The sequence below is a fragment of the Mus pahari genome, chromosome 21, assembly GCF_900095145.1.
Source record: "Mus pahari chromosome 21, PAHARI_EIJ_v1.1, whole genome shotgun sequence".
Taxonomy (NCBI): domain Eukaryota; kingdom Metazoa; phylum Chordata; class Mammalia; order Rodentia; family Muridae; genus Mus; species Mus pahari.
In genome coordinates this window covers 22,107,014-22,124,778 of record NC_034610.1, presented here as the reverse complement: position 1 = coordinate 22,124,778, position 17,765 = coordinate 22,107,014, and the positions used below count along the sequence as shown (strand labels likewise).

The following is a 17,765-nucleotide window of genomic DNA, read 5'->3' as shown; positions in this document are numbered from 1 at the left end:
GGCAGCAGGGGGCATGGAGACCTCTGGGCGGGCAGCAGGGGGCATGGAGACCTCTGGGCGGGCAGCAGGGGGCATGGAGACCTCTGGGCGGGCAGTAGGGGGAACATGGAGACTGTAGGTCTGGCTGGGTGGGCAGCAGGGCAGGGGGGGGGCATGGAGACTGTAGGTCTGCCTTCCTCCCCGGAAACCTGGACAATGTGTGCACAGCAGGCCTTGTGTTTTTGTTACAATTGGAACCAGTACCACCCAAATAAGGCTCTCCACACCCCCAGGAGCAGGCAGGCCTACAGTGTGACCCCCTGACCTGTGGACCTTAGTGTAGAGGAGAGCAGCCATCCCTGTGTCACCCTTGGCACCTTGTGTGGAATGTGGACTTGGGCAAGTCCCAGAGTTGGAGGCACTGCTGTGGTGGCCACACGGTGAATGTTCCAGGCTGGTGGGAGCCACTGCCCATAAACAGTAATTGCATCTAGCTCTAGTGTTAAAATGGGCCTAAAAGCTAAACGGTATTGTGACAGTGTCTGAGCTTAATAGCTAGGTTATAGAACAAGAGGTCTGCTAAGCAATGCCCTGAGCCCTGTGGACATGTAACCATGGTTGTCACAGTTGTCAGGATAGGGCCATGCCAGCCTTGGTGAAGAGAGGCAAGAAGGCTGACACAACCACCTTAGGGGGAAGCACCCAGCCACAGCGTCAGTGTGGGAAGGCTGACCATGTCATTGCGTGCGTGCAGGGGAGCTGGGGTGTTACAAGGGATTGATTCTCTGGTTAGCCTTGGCCATCTTGGAGCTCACTCTATAGACCAGGATGGTCTCAAACTCAGAGATCCACCTGCCTCTGACCTGAGTGCTGGGATTAAAGGCGTGTGCCGCCCCCCCCACCTGGCTTGTGTGGTTCTCAAGCGTGGCTCTCTGCACACGTGCATGAACACTGACACCCTGCCGCCACTGTGAAGGCGTGACCTTCCTTTCCATCTGGTGCTAGGTACATTACCCTGACTGCCACACACCCAGCCCGGGAAGTTGTGGTCTAATCCTGGTTTTACAGATGAACAGAAGGTTGCAAGGGTTCAGGGATTTGGTGGGGTAGAGTGGGGGTACCCATGTCCCTCCTCTCCAGCCTGCAGGGGTCACACTGCTGACAGCTCCTTATCTTGATGGGCTTCCATGGCCAGAACCTTACCCCCCTCTACCTGGCTCCTACTGATGGAGACATTAGTAGGCCAAGCTGGAGAAGCAAGTTGGGGCCATTTCTTGGTGTGTGTATATGTGGGGCAGAAAGAGTGCCTTGGCAGTGCTGAGGAGGGCGCGGTCAGCTTGGGAAGGAGGCGGCGGCCATGGCCTTGCAGGTGCATGTGGAGTGGGGCAGCAACGCATATCTGTGGGGTTCAGGGGGGTGGGCAGTAACTGTTGGGCTTGTGCCCTCACCACCAGCCCTGTCACCTATAACCAGAGAGGACCCCACTGCCTGGGACACAGAAAGCAGAGCATGCTTTTCTGGGGACAGCCACATGCAGCGTCCCCATGGGCGAGTAAGACGATGTCTGCCTCTTCTCTCTCCCTGTGCAGACACGTTGGAAGAGTTCCAAGAGATGAATAAGAGCATGTGGAAGAAACTGCAGGAGAAGTTTGCGCCCACCAGGCCTGAGGAGAAGCACAAGGCCTGGATTCGGGTCCTCTCCCGCCCACGGACCTGACCGTGCGGTCTGATGCTCATCAATAAAACTGCCCGGTTTCTCCCACCCTCCTGGTTTGGAACTCACTCATCTGCCTCAGGTGCTCCAGCCTGAGCCGGGGTGCTCTAAGAGTATAGTCCAGGGCACCCCTCCCAGCCTGAGCTCTGCAGCCCCAGGGAGGATGTCAGCCCTCTGTCGCGTTGGAGCCACAGTGTAGAAACAGCAGCAGGGACGGGAGGCTGGCTTGGGCACCCTGCCTGTCCCTCCCACTCAGGCTACACCAGCCCACCACAAATGCACGTGTCCAAGTACATGGCTACCTTACTGTAACTGCTTAGAACCTCACTCCTGTCAGGTGCTGAAATCCCACTCGGATGTCCCACAGGTGGGCAAAGGGATCAAGCGGAGCCCGGCAGGTCACCAGAGCCCTGGCAGGTGTTGGGGTGCAGTAGGTGACAGGGCCAGCAGGATGTTGGCCTCTGTGGCCTCGAGCTGTGCAGGAGGCAGAAGTATGACCCCATGGATGGACTTAGAGTCTATTAATTTATTTAAGGCAATTAACACATTAGTCCCCAGGACACAGGACATGTAAAACATTACACCAAAAATAGAGAAGCTGTCAAAAGCCACTGTCACATAGCCTGGTCCTGTCCCTCGGCTTGTGAGGCTCGCCTACAAAGCCTGGGGAGAGACAAGTCCTGGGAGCAAGGTCCACCCTGAGTCGTCAGGCTACTGGGACAGGGCCACACTGTCCCCAACAGGCACTGGGAACTGCAGGCACAGCAGGGTGGGACGGCCCCTGGGAATAAGTTAAACATCAAAGCCCTATGAAGCTAATAACAGCAGGCTGCCGTCTTCCTGAACCAGGAGAGAAGGCGGGTGGGCGGGCAGGGGACAGCCACAATGTAGTGCTCGGAGGTGAGAGGCAGCCCCCTGTAGCCACCTGTGAGGACCACTGAGGAATGTCAGTCAGAGGACCTAAGGCACCCTCTAAGGCACTAAGGCAAACTCAGTCTCTTCAGTGCTACCAAGCAGGGCTGCTGTGAAGCTCCTGCTGGCCAGAGCCTGGCGTGGGGGGGGGGGTGCCAGCAGGGCTGGAGGTGGGTGGGCACCTGGCTTCCAGAGGGCGATGGGCTACCTGACCTGAAGGCAGGGCAGTGCTGTCTGCAGGGGGCCTCGGCGGCTCTGCTCAGCGGCTCATGCAGTTCTGCACATCCACGAAGCCCAGGCGCTGCCTCCGTTTCCGCTGCTCCGTCATCTGAGTTAAACAAGTCATCAGGTGGCCACAGCACTGGGAAAGTCTGCATCCTCCCCCGAAGGGCCCAACTACCCTCGAGCTTTGGTGGCAGATGGTCAGTCCCAACCCCCAGGTTGCCCTCCACCGGCAAGTCAAACCCTTGATCGGGTGCAGTCGGGAGACCACAGCGAGGAGCTAGGGAGCTGCACTGGGTAGCTGCTGCTAAACGCAGAGGTTCCCACCACCGTGGGCCTTGGAGACCCCGACTGCCGCACAAGCCTCCCCTGCACCAGGGTCCCCTGTGACTTGGATGGCTCCCACCCCACATGGTACGGAAGCTTGGGACGCTGAGACTGGGAACACACCTGCTCCTTGAGCTCATTGAGCTGGGAGGTGAGGTGCGATACCAGCTTCATGGTGGAGCCGAGCTTCTCCTGCAGGATGCGGATCTCATTCTGCTCCCCCTCCCCCTCGCCGCTCACCAGCGACATGGCACGCATCCTCGGGAACCAGTCCAGGTTCTTGTTCTGGAACAGAGTGCCGGGGTGAGGGAGGGCCACGCCCTTTACCAGCCGGCCAGCAGGGAGCGTAACATGGGAAAATCTGAACTGGCTTGGGTCCTCCCGGGCAGGCTGCCTTCTGTGAGATGGCCCTGTCCTCCCGTAGGCCATCTGCTCACTCCCGCCGCAGCCAGGGAGCAGGAAGGCCAAGACAGACTTGCTTCTTTCCTTTGTGCTGTTGCAGATGAGCATGTCCCCTGTGCTCAGGGAACAGGAGTCACACAGATGGCAGTCTGAGAGGGGGAGCGTCTGACTCGTGCCAGAGAAGGAAAGCCATGCTTCCCGGGATAGAGAGAGAAGCAGGAGAGGGGGGCACGAGCCAGGCAGTTTTCTGGTTCCCTGTCACAGCTGTGAATTCTCAGACCAACAGTTAAACCTCTCTAGACCAAACTCGTCACTGCCACCGTGACTAGAAGTTAGGAGGATTATGTTTAATTCCTCTAAGCCTGGTATTTTTAAGCTTCTCCAGGCTTTCTCTCTGACTGGGACAATGTTGACTTTAGGAAGCTGTTTTCTCTGGCTGTGCCTTCTAAAAGAGGCCCTGTGGGGAATCTACAGCCCTCGGTGGGGTCTCCCCACTCCACTGCCCAACCCCCCAACTGCTGCTGTGCAGTGGGTGTGTGTGTGGGGTGTTGGTTCACCGCGCTTCTCCAGAGCTGACAGATTCATTGCAAGTTTGCTTTCTCCACATAGCAGGAGCGTGGGTCCACCCACGGGTGGTGGCTAGCAGGGCTTTTCACAGCGAGGGCTGGCCCCAGCTGCTCCTCACTCCTTGGCTGGCCCCCCAAGCCACTGCAGCTGTCAGCCCTCAGGCCAAGGCCAGCAGCTGTTGTGCCTCCTCCCAGGTGTCAGTGAGCCTGGGCGGGCTGGGGGACACCCTCACCTTGATCATCTGAGCCACGTAGCTCTCGGGGCCGGTGTAGTCTGTCTTGTTCTTGACTCGGACCAGCACAATGAAGTACAGGTAGTTCCACATGTTGTGCTCCAGTTTGATGTGCTCCTCGAAGGACACTGTCTTGTTGTCAAACTTGTCCCTCTCCAGACCTGGGGGCAGGAGGAGGGCCACCGCTGAGGACCACCACGGGGACTGCTCCTAACAGCTCTCCTGGGCGATGCGGGTCACTGTTCAAGCTCCACCGCTTAGCGGTGGGGATACCACCATATGTGACTGCAGCCCTCCTGCAGAGAGAGCGCTAGGGACTCTGGAAACATCAGGACTGCCTGAGCCCAGGGCTACAGGACAGCTGGGTCAACAGCATGGCCTGCCAGGTGAGCCCTGCTCTCTGGGCCCTGGCCACTGGTGAGAACATGACTGGGTTCAGAAGGAGCACTGGACTAAAACCAGAAGTCCGAGACCACAGCGGCCTCAAGTTCCTCTCCTGGAGGCCCAAGGACTCGAAGCAGTGGCTTCCCGGTCCCCTGTGATCCCACTTCAGGCCAGGTCAGCAAGGGCGGGACTGGGTGCCGTGGCTCAGAAGCCTCGGGCCGTGCCGTGGGAAGCAAACAGCCGAGCAAGGAAGTGCACCTCACCACAGATGAAGCACGTGGTCTTGAGGATTTCCTCTTTCTTCTGCTTCTCGCTGCGCAGGTCGGCGAAGGTGTCGATGATCACCCCAAAGATGAGGTTCAGCACGATGATGATGACGATGAAGAAGAACAGGAGGTCGTACACCACCCTGGCCGGGAAGAGCGACTCCTGCAGAGCACGGGGACACCGTGAGGACAGAGTCACTGCAAGTCCCGAGAGAGACCGTGGGAACCTACAGACAACAGTGACCCACAGCTGCCAACCAGAAAGACACCACGAGCTAATAACATTTGGAAACGGCTGACCAGGACGAAGCCCTTTCAAGTTTGTCGCGTGTGGCAAGTCCTGCTACAAAACAAGGCTTGTTTCTGCCTCTGACTTGGTTAAAAGGGAGGGCGGCTGCGAGATCCCGGATCAGTAGCCCGGATGCCGAGCCTCTCACATTCCAGAACCTTGGTCTAGTCAGGGATCAGTGATGGACACAGGGCTGCTGGCTACCCAAGGTAAGCTGGAGGCTCCAACCTGCCCTCCCTCTCTGGGCTGAGGAAGCCCCTGTCTGCTGATGGCGCACACCTTCCCAAGCCTCAGAGCTAAGACTGGTTGCCGTGGTGACCCTCATAGCCTCTACAGTGCGCTGGGGTGGGAAGCTGGTGGCTCTGGACAGTGTCACAGAAACTGGCTGGGTATGGGAGCATCCACGGGACAGGTGGGAGGGTGCTCACGTCTTTGGAGGGCTTGCGGAGGATGTCGCCCACACCACCACCGTTCCTCAGTCCGTGGTTCATGACGGTCACAATACACATAAGTAGAGTGTCACAGGCCCGCTCCGTGCTATCGGGCTCCTCGTCCTCTGCGGGTGGTCAGTATGTTCGGACCCGGGGCTGCCCATTCCGCCCCACCCACCCCACCCCATCCTGCAGACGCCAGTCTCACCTTCTAGGATCTCAGGCACCGAGACCTCAGAGACACAGTCCATCTTGTCCCCACTACATGTGCCCATAAATGTGGCAGCTCCATGTGGCATCCCCAGGGGGCTGGCTGGAGATGACAGCAACAAGGTCACAAGGAGATCCGAATGTCTGTCTGGCCATAGCGTCTCTCTAGTCTGTCCCGGGAGGCCTCTCCTGGCCCTGCTGGCTCGCAGAGACCATCACACAGATAAAAGGGTCTCTGTGACTCTGGGCCCGGCACCCAGGCAGCCCCTGCAGCCCCCAGGCTCTGCACGGATGACAGATGCAGATCAAGCCAGAGGAGGCCAAGGCTCTGCCCACCCTTCTGACTGCAGCAAGCTAACAGGCATGCATGGGGGTGCAGGTTGGTGTAGGCTAGACCTCCCCAAAAATCCAACAGGAGGAAGGCAGGAGCCTGGAGGACTAAGCATGACCTGTCGCCTTGTCTGGTGTCACCACCAGTCACCTGTGCCTGTCCACTGTCACCCCACACACCCACCCCAGAAAGGAAGTTCCCGACACCTCTGGAGTGGTTCCCGGGCAGCCGGTCCACCTCCAGGATGAAGTCGTCCTTGAGGAAGAGGAAGCCCACGATGGAGAAGAGGTACACAAGGATGAGGGCCAGCAGGGCGGTCAGCAGGATGGAGCGGCCATTGCGGGTCACGCTCTTGATGACGTTAAACAGCGTCTCCTCTCGGTAGATGAGGTCAAAGAGCTGCAAGGATGACACCTCGTGAGCCCAGCCCCTGGCAGCGCCCACAGGCTCCACCAATGGGGCCAGCGCCCAGGCTGCAATGGAGCAAACGGAGAGGCTTCTAGGAGAACCCGGTCCTGAGACCCGGGGAGGTGCGAGAGGCATCCCAGGAGGGTGGACACCAGCCAGTCCTAGTGAAGTGTTTCTCACTCTAGCTCCCACCACCGAGCTTCGGGTTTCGAGGACATGGAGTTGTCACCAGGCACAGGGCAGATAAGAAACCCGCCTGCAGTTACACACGAGGGTTCAGGCTGCACGGTCTGGCCAATCCCTCCCCTGTACCGGAGAGCTGGAGGCTCTTGGGAGACTAGGGTTGGAAGCCCCCTCAGTCCCAGCCCAGCCACAGGCTCACCAGGATACTATAGAAGAGCTCGTGGGCAAAGAGGCCCAGGACGCTTGTCAGGATGTAGCCCACGTGGTACAGGAACTCCATGTCCATGACCATGGCCTTATAACCTCGGATGAAGGTACCACGGTTGCCCACGAAGCTCACCACAAACACGATCTTGTTGGTCAGCTAGGTGGAAAGGGCGGGGCGTGGAGATCAGCAAGCACCCCATCCTCCATCCTGACCCTCGGACCTGCCAGTCCAGCCCAGGGCAACGAGGTACTGATCTCACTCATTCCGAAAGGCAGAGTGTCAGTGGGACTGTCTGGGCCCCGGGAACGAGTCTCGGGTGAAGCAGGCTGGGACTGAAAAGCCCCCAAGCCTTACAGCTCCTGGTTAGGAAAAGATTTCTCTCCCGTCTCCCAGGGCAGCACCCTGCCCTTGAAGCAGCTCCTTTCTGTCTGAATCCTGGCCGCCTCAGTTGGGGGGGGGGGGGGCAGAGAACAGGCTCAGCCTCTGACCACAAGGAGCCAGGCCAAGAGTGGGAGGGACCGGGAGGTGAGCAGGGTGGCCGCTGGCCCCGCCACACTCACATTGAGAGCACCCAGGATGTTGAGCGTGGGCCCAATGCCCAGGTAGTAGATGGACCGAAGGATCAGCGCCACGATGAGGGGACGGATGCTGTAGCGCTTGGTGAACAGTGCGGTGATGGAGAAGCAGATGAGGATCCAGAAGAGCAGCGAGAAGAGTGGGGAGCCCAGCACGCCTGGAGGCAGCGGGCAGGAGACTTGAGCTTGCATGGGCCCAGTGTGAGCTCCAGAGGCCCCCCTACCCACCCCATCTCCCTTTCCCAGGAGCCTTCCTTAGGGATCTGCTGCATCTGCTGCGCCCTGTCAGCCGGCTGCAGACATCTCAAGTGTCTGGCTCACATCTGTGCACGCGCGCGTGCACACACACACACACACACAGGCTGTCTCTCACGAGGCCAGAGTGTGTGTGTCCCTTAACCCCCATAGCATGCATCAAGCCCAGAGGGCAGCGCGGGGATGTGTCTCCCCACCGTGTAAAGGAGGGCGGGCAGCCTCACCCGTGGACGCGCCCTCCACATAGGGGTAGAAGAAGGCAATGATGATGTTGATGAACACCGCCAGGTTGAAGGAGATGCTGCCCCACAGCGTCATGCGGCGGGAGAACCAGTAGATGAGCGGCATGCCTGGGTGGAGATACAGCGTGGAGTGAGGGGTCCCCGACAAGCCCTCTGCCCAGGGGAGCCCCAGGAAGGGGTGGAGGTGCCCGCTGGTCCTCACTGCGAAGCCGGCGCTGCCACTCCATCTCATTGTGCAGAAAGGAGGACTGGTCGAAGAAGTCGCTCACTTTGCTGCCCTGCTCATCCTGCTCGGTGGTGGTGAAGAGCCGGTGCTTCGTCTCCTCTGTCAGGAACTGGCAGATAGCAGGCACCGGGAACACGATCTGCTCCATGCTTCGGTCTTGCCGCACAATCTGATTGGCCCGGTGACACCTGGTCACGCCGGGCAGAGGCCCTCACCGCGCGCACGCGCGCACACACACAGCTCACACCCAGTGAGTGTCTCCCACCTCACCTCAATCTGCGAGGTGTGATTCTCATAGTAGGCCAGCGGGTCCTCCTCCTCCTCCTGGGCGGGGGCCGAGGACTTGAGCATCTGGGACAGCTGCTTGTTGTTGAGGCTGAGCTGGGGGCGGGGTGGGGCGGGGCGGGGTACTGGATCAGCCCCGCAGCCAGCCCTGCCCAAGCCCACCCAACCAGAACCAACGAGCTGGTGCCCTTTCCAGGCCTGCCCGGGTCCTGCTAGAATATTCTAGACCTGCTCCAGGTGCAAGGAGGTCTTGCTTTCATTTCTCTGTCAGGGTCGCACCACTGCACCCCAGGCCTGCTGCAACCCCACCCCAGACCCCAGCTTGCCTCTCAGGCTGGCTTCACAGGACAGTGTGGCTTTCTGTCTCCATCTGTTCCTTGCTCACCCCAGATCCCCACAGAGCCCCATTCCTGCCCCACAGGGTCCCAGCTGCTCCTCCACATCCAACTCCGCCCCAAACTCTCACCCCTGCCGTACCATGGAAGAGATGCCCTCGGCCTCCTCCTCCTGGATGCGCTTCACTGGCTTCAGCAGGTGCTGCAGCTGCTTGTTGTGCCGGGAAAGCTACAGAAGACAGGATGGACAGGACAGGAGAGCTCTGGGCACCGCCTCAGGGGGTGTGGCCACAGAGGGGCAGGGCCTCGGGCAGACTCCGTACCTGCAGTGCCAGGATGTAGATGTTGTGGCCCACTTCACGTGGGCTCACCTCTGAATTCTCCCTCTCCTCCTCCTGCAGGTAGGCCTTCTTGATCACGTCCACCTGAGGGGGTGAGGGGGACAGCATTTGCCGTTACACTCTGACCGCCATCTCTGCACCCGACCCCGCCTGCTGCCAGCCCATCCTCACGAGCTCCTGAGGCCGAAGGCTGATGAGGATGCGCTCTGCGTTCTCGCTGTCATGTCGGCTCTCCATCAGAGCCAGGAGCAGCTTGGAGGCATTGTCCTGGGGGGGATATGCAGGAAACAAGCCAGGTCTGAGGGCCCCCATGTGACCCTCCAAAGTCCTTACAGCTCTGCTATGCTGAGACCCATCCAGTGTGTTAACCCCATAGGCCTGCCTCACCCACCCTGAGTAAACTCACTCAAGCTCCTGGCCCCCCGTCCGCCACCCGCCAACACACACAGAAGTCCTCTCAGGGATGCGAGAAGAGGGTGATGTCTTCACACCCATACTCCTGTGTAGCCAGTGCAACCTGCACACCTCACCAAATGCACACATGCAGAAGAGGCACCATCGCGGACAGCACACACACCAAGTACCCTTGTCACTCACTCATGAACGCACACCTCACAGGCACAGTTCGCACGCTCACCACCAGGCCCCCCACCTTGAGCTGCAGCACCAGGTCCATGCGGTACTTGCAAAGCGGGCTGATATCATTGAGGATCAGCGCCGTGATGATGTCAATGCCGTTGGATTCATGAGTCACAATGCAAGTCTGATGGGACGGTGGGAGACGCAAGGGTCAGACCTGGCAGTCATGGTGGCCCCGCAGCCCCACCCCTACCCGCTCAGACCCCTTCACAAGAGCATGCCACCCTGAGGCCACTCACCTGGTTCTCGTGACATGGGCCCTGGCAGTACTCTGTGAGGGTCTCCAAGGTCTGGATGACCAGGCCCACATTGTCCTCGTTGATGTAGAGCCCCAGCAGCCCCAGGCCCCCTGTGGTGCTGCCACACATGATGTCCAGGAACTGCAGGGTCTCACACACCAGGTTGTAGTTGGTCTTGTTGTTCTGACAGCGCAGGAAGTTCTGTGGAGCACAGCCACGCCCACCAGGAGGAGGACATCAGTCCCAGCAGCCGGCCCTGCCCAGTGGCAGTCAGGGATGCCAGCTGATCAGATGCAGCAGCAGCAGCGGACAGGCAGGAGCAAGGCATTCACCTGCAGGTCACGGTTGTGGTTCTCACACAGCAGCTGCAGGAAGCGCAGGATGGGCCGCATGATCAGCACCGAGGTCCCCATCTCGTTGTTCTGCGCCCGCTCGCTCACGTCGTGCCCCCGGTGCAAGCCGGGGCCCAGCAAATAGCGGGAGGAGCTGGGCATGGAGAAGGAGGACACGCGGCCTGTGGGGAAAGCCTTGATGAGGTCGGGGTCACCATGAGATACCCCCACATTCTGTATATATCTGCCCGGAGCTCCACCTTTGGTGGCAGGGTCTGCCGGCTCGCGGTCCTCACGAGGCTGGCTGCCCAGGTCGCTCATGTTGACAGCCACCGTGGACTTAGTCTCCTGCTGGGCACGCTTCATGCGGTCATGCAGCACCTTGAAGAAGCGCTCCGACTTCTTGTCACTTGTCATCAGGTTGTAGAAAGACTTCTGGGGAAGGACAGGAGGTGGAGAGCAGTGTCAGCGCCATGCCTAGCTCTGTGTATAGTTAAGTGGGTGTCACGATGGCCCTAGGAGGTGGCAGCGGGAGGGTCAAGGATTTAGGGTCATCTTGGCTACGGTTGGAGTTTGAGAACAACACTCGGTGCAGAAAGTCTGGAGACATACACACTCCCAGACAGGCTAGGGATGGGCTTCCAGGACCAGCAGTTAACTGGAAGGCTAGCCCGCCCTGACCACAATGCTGGGGGCGGGGGGTGTCTGCTGCCTCTGCCCAGGCCCTGCTGGCCACCGGCTCCAGGAGCTGCTCACACTGCGGCCAGGGGAATGCCTTGGAAACCCAAGTCCTGTCTTCACACTGCAGGAAGCCTTCAGTGGCGCCATCTCCCTGAGGAAAAGCCTCAGGCGCCCAGTGCCAGGAAGCCACCTGAGAGCCTGCTGCCTAAGCCCCCAGCCCCTTCAGGCTGCGCTGCACACTCTTCCCACACAGCTCAGCATTGCCCTAGTCTACGTCCCTGTCGCCTAGGCTTGCCCATTGCGTGTTTGCCACCCCATCCGTGCAGGGATGAGGCCTAGGGCCCTGGGAATGCTAAGTGAGTACCACCACGGCCACCACCAGGAATGGGGCTTTTTTCTTATTTTTGTTTTGTTTTGTTGTTGGTTTGGTTTGAGACAGAGTCTTTCTACATCGTTCTGGCTGTCCTGAAACTTACCATATGATAGCAGGCTGGCCTCCAACTCACGGAGATCCACCTGCCCCACCCCTTCTTCTCTCTTTTTACTAAGACAAGGCTGAGTGACAATACCCAAGCTGGCCTTGAACCTGGGATGCCCCACCCCCGACTTAGCATGCCGAGTGACTGAGACGGCAAACCCAAGTCACGAGGCCAGCCTGTTGCTCCTCTGAACTTACATGCCCTGCATTCCTCATCTCCTGTTCCAGTTCCCAGAGTGTGTCTACACTCTGCCTATGTCCCTTACAAAGCACAGGTATCAAGAGAACACAGATCATGTCTCTTTTTCAGAGCTGAGCGCTTGGTGCCTACGTCATTGCCAGCAACACAGTTTGGTGTTGAATGCCAATTGGGAAATGTAAATGGAGGAATGAGTGAGTGAATGAATGAGTGAACAGAATTAATGAGTGAGTGAATGATCAGAATGAGTGAGTGAATGAACAGAATGAGTGAATGAACAGAATTAATGAGTGTACAGAATTAATGAGTGAATGAATGAATGAATGAACAGAATTAATGAGTGAGTGAATGAACAGAATTTGAGTGAATGAATGAGTGAACAGAATTAATGAGTGAATGAATGAATGGAGGTTAGAGAAGTTAGGGCTTTGGAATAATGGAGGAGAAGGCAAGGAAGTTCAGACTCTGAAATGCCAGAAGAGTAGACCTAGGGGGACAGGACGAGGGTCCAGGACAGGCACAGGGTCACAGACACAGACACAGGTGCACAGATAGAGAATGTGCAGTCACCTGTGGTTCGGCCCCAGCACCACAGCTCCTCCCGAGCAGGCAGCGCCCTGAGCTGGAGGACCTCTGCCCCGACCCCCGCGCCCTGAGCTGGAGGACCTCTGCCCCGACCCCCGCGCCCTGAGCTGGAGGACCTCTGCCCCGACCCCCGAACCTGGATCTCGGTGTTGCCCCCGTCCAGCAGGCGGATGGCCAGGCCGATGCTCTCCTGGAAGATCTTCTCGTTCTTGGTGCTGGTGATGAGATCACACACCAGCTTGGTGGCCCCCTCCTTGTCCAGCCGACACTGGGTGGCGGCGATGGCTGACCAGTCCTGATCTAGGCCTTGGGGAGAAGCGCATGTAAGAGACAGCAGTTTGAAGCAAAAGCCAGCCATGCGGGGCGGGGCGGGGCGGGGCGGGGCGGGGCCGTGGCACTGACCAGAGCCTGCAGGGTCAGTGAGCTCGCCCCGGGCGCCGGACTTGCGGTTCTGGAGGTAGTTCTGCAGCAGCATTTTTCGCAGCTGGTTGCCCTGGGAGGGTAAGAAGAGGCTTTTGGTGAGCAAGGTCCTGCCTACCTCCCAAGCGCCTGCTCTGGCCCCGTGATGCTGTGCATGGGACACTTACCCGGTCCCCAAACTTGCTCTTCTTCAGCAGCATCTGCTGCAGCGTCCGCAGCACCTTCACGCACAGCTTCTCCTCCGACTCCATGAGACCCTTGGTGTGACGGATGAGCCTGGGGCAGAAGCAGGGACTTAGGGGGCCACCTGCCTCAATGTGGCCCCGGCCCCTCCCATCTCTGACACCAGGTTGCCCTGCCCAGACCCAGGTCGCCACGGCTGCCCGGCTCACTTGGACAGGAAGCCCCCACTCTCGCATCGCTGGTAGGCCTCACTGCCCTCCAGAAAGAGCAGCTCGGGCCAGTGCAGCATGTCCACAAGGACAGAGAGCTCGGCCTGCACCAGGGGCTTCAGCCGCTCTTCTAGGGCCGTGATGATGTCCTGGGACGGAGGGCAAGGTCACCACCTGGCCCACGATGACCAGGGCGTGACCATATCCCTCCCACCCACTCAACACTAAACAGTGTCCGACCGAGGAGCAGCAACCCCGCCCCCACCCCCACCCCTTGGAGCGGGCCTTCCCTAGGGGGCGGGGCAGTCACTCCCACCTGTAACTTCTCAATGATGTTTTTATAGTCCCACTGGTTGGCGGTGGGGATGACCCGAGGGAAGGTCCTGGTGGCCGTCTTGTAGTTGGCGGCGCTGCGCTGGGCAGCAGCCGAGCAGCTGCCCCCACTGCTGAGCAGAGCGCTCATGTGGGCATCCAGATCCATCGGCAGCAAGATGGCTCTACTCTTGGCTGAAAGAGAGGGCAGTGCTGGTATGGGGCAGGGAAGAGGCAGGCAGACCAACGGGGACAGGGGTGAGTGTCATCCAAGCCCCTGGTGGGCACACAGGGAATCTAGCACCCCCTTCCTGCCTGATCCCTTGCAGTCAGCAAAAGGAGATGAGACGCCAGGAAGGACAGACCACCCCGAGAGACATTCGGGGATCAGGCTGGTGTTTCCCACAGGCGGCACCGAGTGCGTCACTCACCCACCATGGCGAGGGTGCGGACACAGGCCTCCACGGAGCCCTTGTGCTGCTGCTGCAGCCAAGGACACTCGAGCAGCCGCGTGGTGGACTGCAGCAGCTGGACCACAATTGTCTGGTGCGTCTGCAGGAGACATAGAACCCCAGAGGCGACTCAGCCACCCCAGCCAGGGCGCGGACCCAGGGCCCTCACTACCCACAGCACGCCTTTGGTCCAGATAGAAAGTTACTAATTTTAGCAGTGAACCACCTTCCCTGACTGTACACAGGTCTAGCCTGGGCTTACAGCCACGCTAATCGCCTTTTCCTTCCTTCAGAATGATGTGGGGAAAGTGTGTTTACACGGTTCAAAAACGAAGTCTGGCTCACAGCCTAAGAGCACTGGCTGTTCTTGGGAGGGCTGGAGTTCAGCTCCTAGCACCCATGTCTGGCACGTGGCGTGCTTTAACCCCAGCTGCAGGCGACCCAGCACCCTCTTCTTGCCGCCTCAGGCACCCACACACACCCGCTGGACATGGTGACCCACATCTGCCCTCAGGAAGCAGAGGCGAGCAGACCTCAGCGAGGTTCAGGCCCAGGGCCAGCCAGAGCTACAGAGTGAGATCCAGTCCCCAAAATCAAAATAATAAAGCACAAGTTAAAACCAAACAAAAAGTAATGAGAGGAAAGGCAGACTTCGGGCCAGCCAGCTAGCATAGCATAAAGGCATGTGCCTCACAAGCTGGGCAGCCTCCGTTCGCTTTCTACAACGCAGGGAAGGGTAGGCAAAGGATCTGACCCCACAACATTGTGTCCTGACCGCCACCTGCTCACCCCGTCTCACACACACACCATACACACATATAACAATGCATTTTAAAGGTTTATTTTAAATTCTACTTTATCTAGTCTGAGGCTGGAGAAATAAAACTTTTTTTTTTTTGAGACAGGCTGGCCTTGAACTCAAGAGAGACCCACCTGCCTCTGCCTCTTCAGGGCTGGGACTACCATGCCCAGGCACAGATAAAAACTTCCAGAGTCTCCTTGCCTCAAATGTATACAAATGTATATCAAAACAACGCACCCTTCCTAGATCTAACCTTGGGTTTTTTTCCCCTTTGTGTTTTTGAGATGGGGTCTCACTATCTCACTATATAGCTCTGGCTTTGTAGACCAGGCTAGCCTTGAACTCACAGAGATCCACCTGCCTCTACCTCTGGAGTACTGGCCCGAGCATCCACGGGAGCACTTCCGTTGGTTTCTTCTCCCTCTTCTGTATTTATAACTTAGGCAGTGCCTTGGGCCTTCCACAAAGAGACCTGGGTCTCAAGGCCTGGCTCTCAGTGACTCGGGTCAGGCCCCTGTGAGTCACAGCGCTGCCTGCCCACCCAGCACCTGAGAGCTGTGTAAGGTTCTGCAAAATCTGTGGTCATGTGGTCATCATGGCTCTGCTGTCCCAACAGCAGCCACACCCACCTCACCACCCCAGGGCCTGCACACCTGCTAGATGAAGCCTTAATCCTGTCAATCCTATGGGACCTAAGTCAGTGTGGGGTGTGTCTATGAGGGTGTTTCCAGAAAGATAGAAGGCCCATCTTAAACATGCGCTGTACCTGCCCATGGGCTAGAGCCCCAGCATGGATAAAAAAGGAGGAGATGCACCCAGTAGCAGTATTCACTGCTCTGTGACTGACTGCGGATGAAGCGTGACCAGCCACCCTTGCTCCTGCTGTGGGAATAGACTGCAGCCTCAAACAGTAAGCCCCGCCCCCCCAGATCCTTAACGCATTTCTTACTTTGTATCATTCCCACGGATGTTCCGGATCCACATCTGGGGCCTTTTGTTACACAGTAGATGACTAATACCCTGTGTTCTGTTGCATCTTCCTGTGCTCACGTAAGCAATTCACCACATGAGCCAGCTAAAGCGGCCATTGACTGAATGGGCTGCTCACCTGTAGGGACGTGCTGTTCTCTGAAAACGGGGAGCTGAAGAAGGCGCTGATGGTGTCCAGTACCACGGTGAGCACGTACTTCTCAAGGGTAGGGTCTGACAGGCGCTTCTCCCGCTTGTTACAGACCTACGGAGGAGGAAAATCGTATGGCGAGATCTGTAGGTCTTCCCTCCACCCCAAAAGCCCACCCTGGCCCCCAGGACAGACCAGAGCCATGTCCAGGGTGAAGTTCTCGAAGAGCGTCCAGATGTGGTTGCTGGTATAGATCTCCTTCATCTCCACCTCCGTGTCTACGTAGCAGTGGTTCACGAAGTTCACATAAGCCATTTTAACCTGGGCAGCGGGCACAGAAGAGGCACGTCATCAGGGCCTGCCAGGATCTCCCCTCTAAACCCCTGTCATCTTCCCCACTGTGCCTCTGCCTGTCCCCTCCACGTGGCTGCACATGGCCTTCTCCCAGCCGGAGCCCCACACCTCCGTGATGCAATCCTCGTGGGTGACCACAGTCACCACGTCCTCCAGAGGCAGCAGGGAAGTGCACTTGATCTCCGTGTAGACATTCTTGCCCTCTGCACAGGCAGCCAGCAGGTCCACCAGGGAGATGTGATACATGAGAGGGCTGTGGTCCTCCACGCCATCTCTGGCTGCCTTCATCATGTCCAGCAGGTGAGCCAGAGAGGCCTTGTCATTGTAGAACACCACCACGTCGTCACCCGCATTGGTCAGCTGTGACGAGAGGCAGGCAGGGGTCAGAGCCCTTGTCCAACCGCCCCAGGCACCACCTCACTCCTAGGCTAGTCAGGAAAAGACCATGACCCCAGCTAGGACCTCAGAGCCATGCTTAAAGTTTGCGACTTCTAAAACAGAGATTCATAGAGCCCAGGCTAGCCTCCAAATACTGTGTAGCTGAGGATAACCTTGAACGCTTTCTCTACTTATCAGTTTTGATTTTACGTGTATGGGTGTTTTGCTTGCATGTAGGGCTGGTCACGGCACATGTGCAGTACCCATGGAAGTCAGAAGAGGGCATCAGATCCCTTGAACCTAGAGCTATAGATAGTCATGGGCCAGTCACAGGTGTGAGCCAACATGCCTGACTTCCTGCCTGCGTTTTGGGGTTCCTCGGCTGAGGTGTCCATCAGACACCTTGACACTGGATCCAAAAAGTGTCTGAATGTCCTCAGCCTCCAGAGTGTGCACTGAACCTGAGGTGTGTCCCCCCCTCTCCCTCCCTCATAGCCAGCCAATGACACGGGTCAGTGGTGACATGCTCTCATCACTGCCTCTGCCCCGCCCTCCTTGAGATGCTCCCAGGAACAGACCTCCTAGACTGTGACTAAGGCTCACCCCACTCTCAGTGTTTTGCAGGAACAGACATGTGTGCATTCCCACTGGCCTTATCCAGTTCTATGAGCCCAGCATCCGGAGTTCTCCTGGCTCTCTCCCTCCCCCCACCACCCAGATCCCTGTGGCCCAGGGCAGCCCTCACCTCGGTCATGATCATGTCCTGGCACTTCTTCACGTACTTGCCCTCAGCCTTGATGACGGTGTGCAGGAAGTCCAGGTACTGCACGTGGCGCCCGTGTGTGGCCAGCAGGTGCACAAAGTGTTGCAGCACTGGCTCGCTGATCTCAGAGCACAGCTGGTAGTTGTTGAGGAAAATGTGCTGCATGGTCTCAGCCTCCAGGAGCTGTGGTGGTCGGAGGGGTGGGGCATCAGAGAGGGTGGGGGCATCAGGGAGGGGCGGAGCATCAGAGAGAGGGTGGGGCATCAGAGAGGGGAGGGGCATCAGAGAGAGAGAG

The 17,765-nt window shown here is 58.3% G+C and overlaps 2 protein-coding genes across 2 annotated transcripts in view; one reads left to right on the top strand and one right to left on the bottom strand.

Moving 5' to 3' along the window:
* LOC110338333 (ubiquinol-cytochrome-c reductase complex assembly factor 2) overlaps positions 1 to 1,742 on the top strand; it is a 12,052-nt gene extending 10,310 nt beyond the window's left edge. The window contains exon 4 of the mRNA XM_021221660.1: positions 1,569 to 1,742. Coding sequence (XP_021077319.1) covers positions 1,569 to 1,696 — 128 coding nt within the window. The 3' untranslated portion in view covers positions 1,697 to 1,742. The remainder of the gene's footprint in view (positions 1 to 1,568) is intronic.
* A 457-nt stretch (positions 1,743 to 2,199) lies between these two features.
* The window catches only part of Itpr3 (inositol 1,4,5-trisphosphate receptor type 3), a 64,208-nt gene continuing 48,642 nt past the window's right edge, over positions 2,200 to 17,765 (bottom strand). Inside the window, exons 30-58 of the mRNA XM_021221506.2 lie at positions 17,453 to 17,653; positions 16,438 to 16,689; positions 16,171 to 16,296; positions 15,964 to 16,089; positions 14,033 to 14,153; positions 13,606 to 13,796; positions 13,290 to 13,438; positions 13,065 to 13,173; positions 12,880 to 12,970; positions 12,614 to 12,783; positions 10,795 to 10,969; positions 10,535 to 10,716; positions 10,203 to 10,403; positions 9,977 to 10,087; positions 9,496 to 9,591; positions 9,307 to 9,408; positions 9,126 to 9,212; positions 8,634 to 8,744; positions 8,340 to 8,532; positions 8,120 to 8,245; positions 7,626 to 7,798; positions 7,057 to 7,221; positions 6,473 to 6,665; positions 5,934 to 6,038; positions 5,723 to 5,850; positions 5,003 to 5,168; positions 4,356 to 4,516; positions 3,278 to 3,439; positions 2,200 to 2,933 (exon numbers count right to left, since the gene is read on the bottom strand). Of these exons, the coding sequence (XP_021077165.1) occupies positions 2,865 to 2,933; positions 3,278 to 3,439; positions 4,356 to 4,516; positions 5,003 to 5,168; positions 5,723 to 5,850; positions 5,934 to 6,038; positions 6,473 to 6,665; positions 7,057 to 7,221; positions 7,626 to 7,798; positions 8,120 to 8,245; positions 8,340 to 8,532; positions 8,634 to 8,744; positions 9,126 to 9,212; positions 9,307 to 9,408; positions 9,496 to 9,591; positions 9,977 to 10,087; positions 10,203 to 10,403; positions 10,535 to 10,716; positions 10,795 to 10,969; positions 12,614 to 12,783; positions 12,880 to 12,970; positions 13,065 to 13,173; positions 13,290 to 13,438; positions 13,606 to 13,796; positions 14,033 to 14,153; positions 15,964 to 16,089; positions 16,171 to 16,296; positions 16,438 to 16,689; positions 17,453 to 17,653 (4,242 nt within the window). The 3' untranslated portion in view covers positions 2,200 to 2,864. The remainder of the gene's footprint in view (positions 2,934 to 3,277; positions 3,440 to 4,355; positions 4,517 to 5,002; positions 5,169 to 5,722; positions 5,851 to 5,933; positions 6,039 to 6,472; positions 6,666 to 7,056; positions 7,222 to 7,625; positions 7,799 to 8,119; positions 8,246 to 8,339; positions 8,533 to 8,633; positions 8,745 to 9,125; positions 9,213 to 9,306; positions 9,409 to 9,495; positions 9,592 to 9,976; positions 10,088 to 10,202; positions 10,404 to 10,534; positions 10,717 to 10,794; positions 10,970 to 12,613; positions 12,784 to 12,879; positions 12,971 to 13,064; positions 13,174 to 13,289; positions 13,439 to 13,605; positions 13,797 to 14,032; positions 14,154 to 15,963; positions 16,090 to 16,170; positions 16,297 to 16,437; positions 16,690 to 17,452; positions 17,654 to 17,765) is intronic.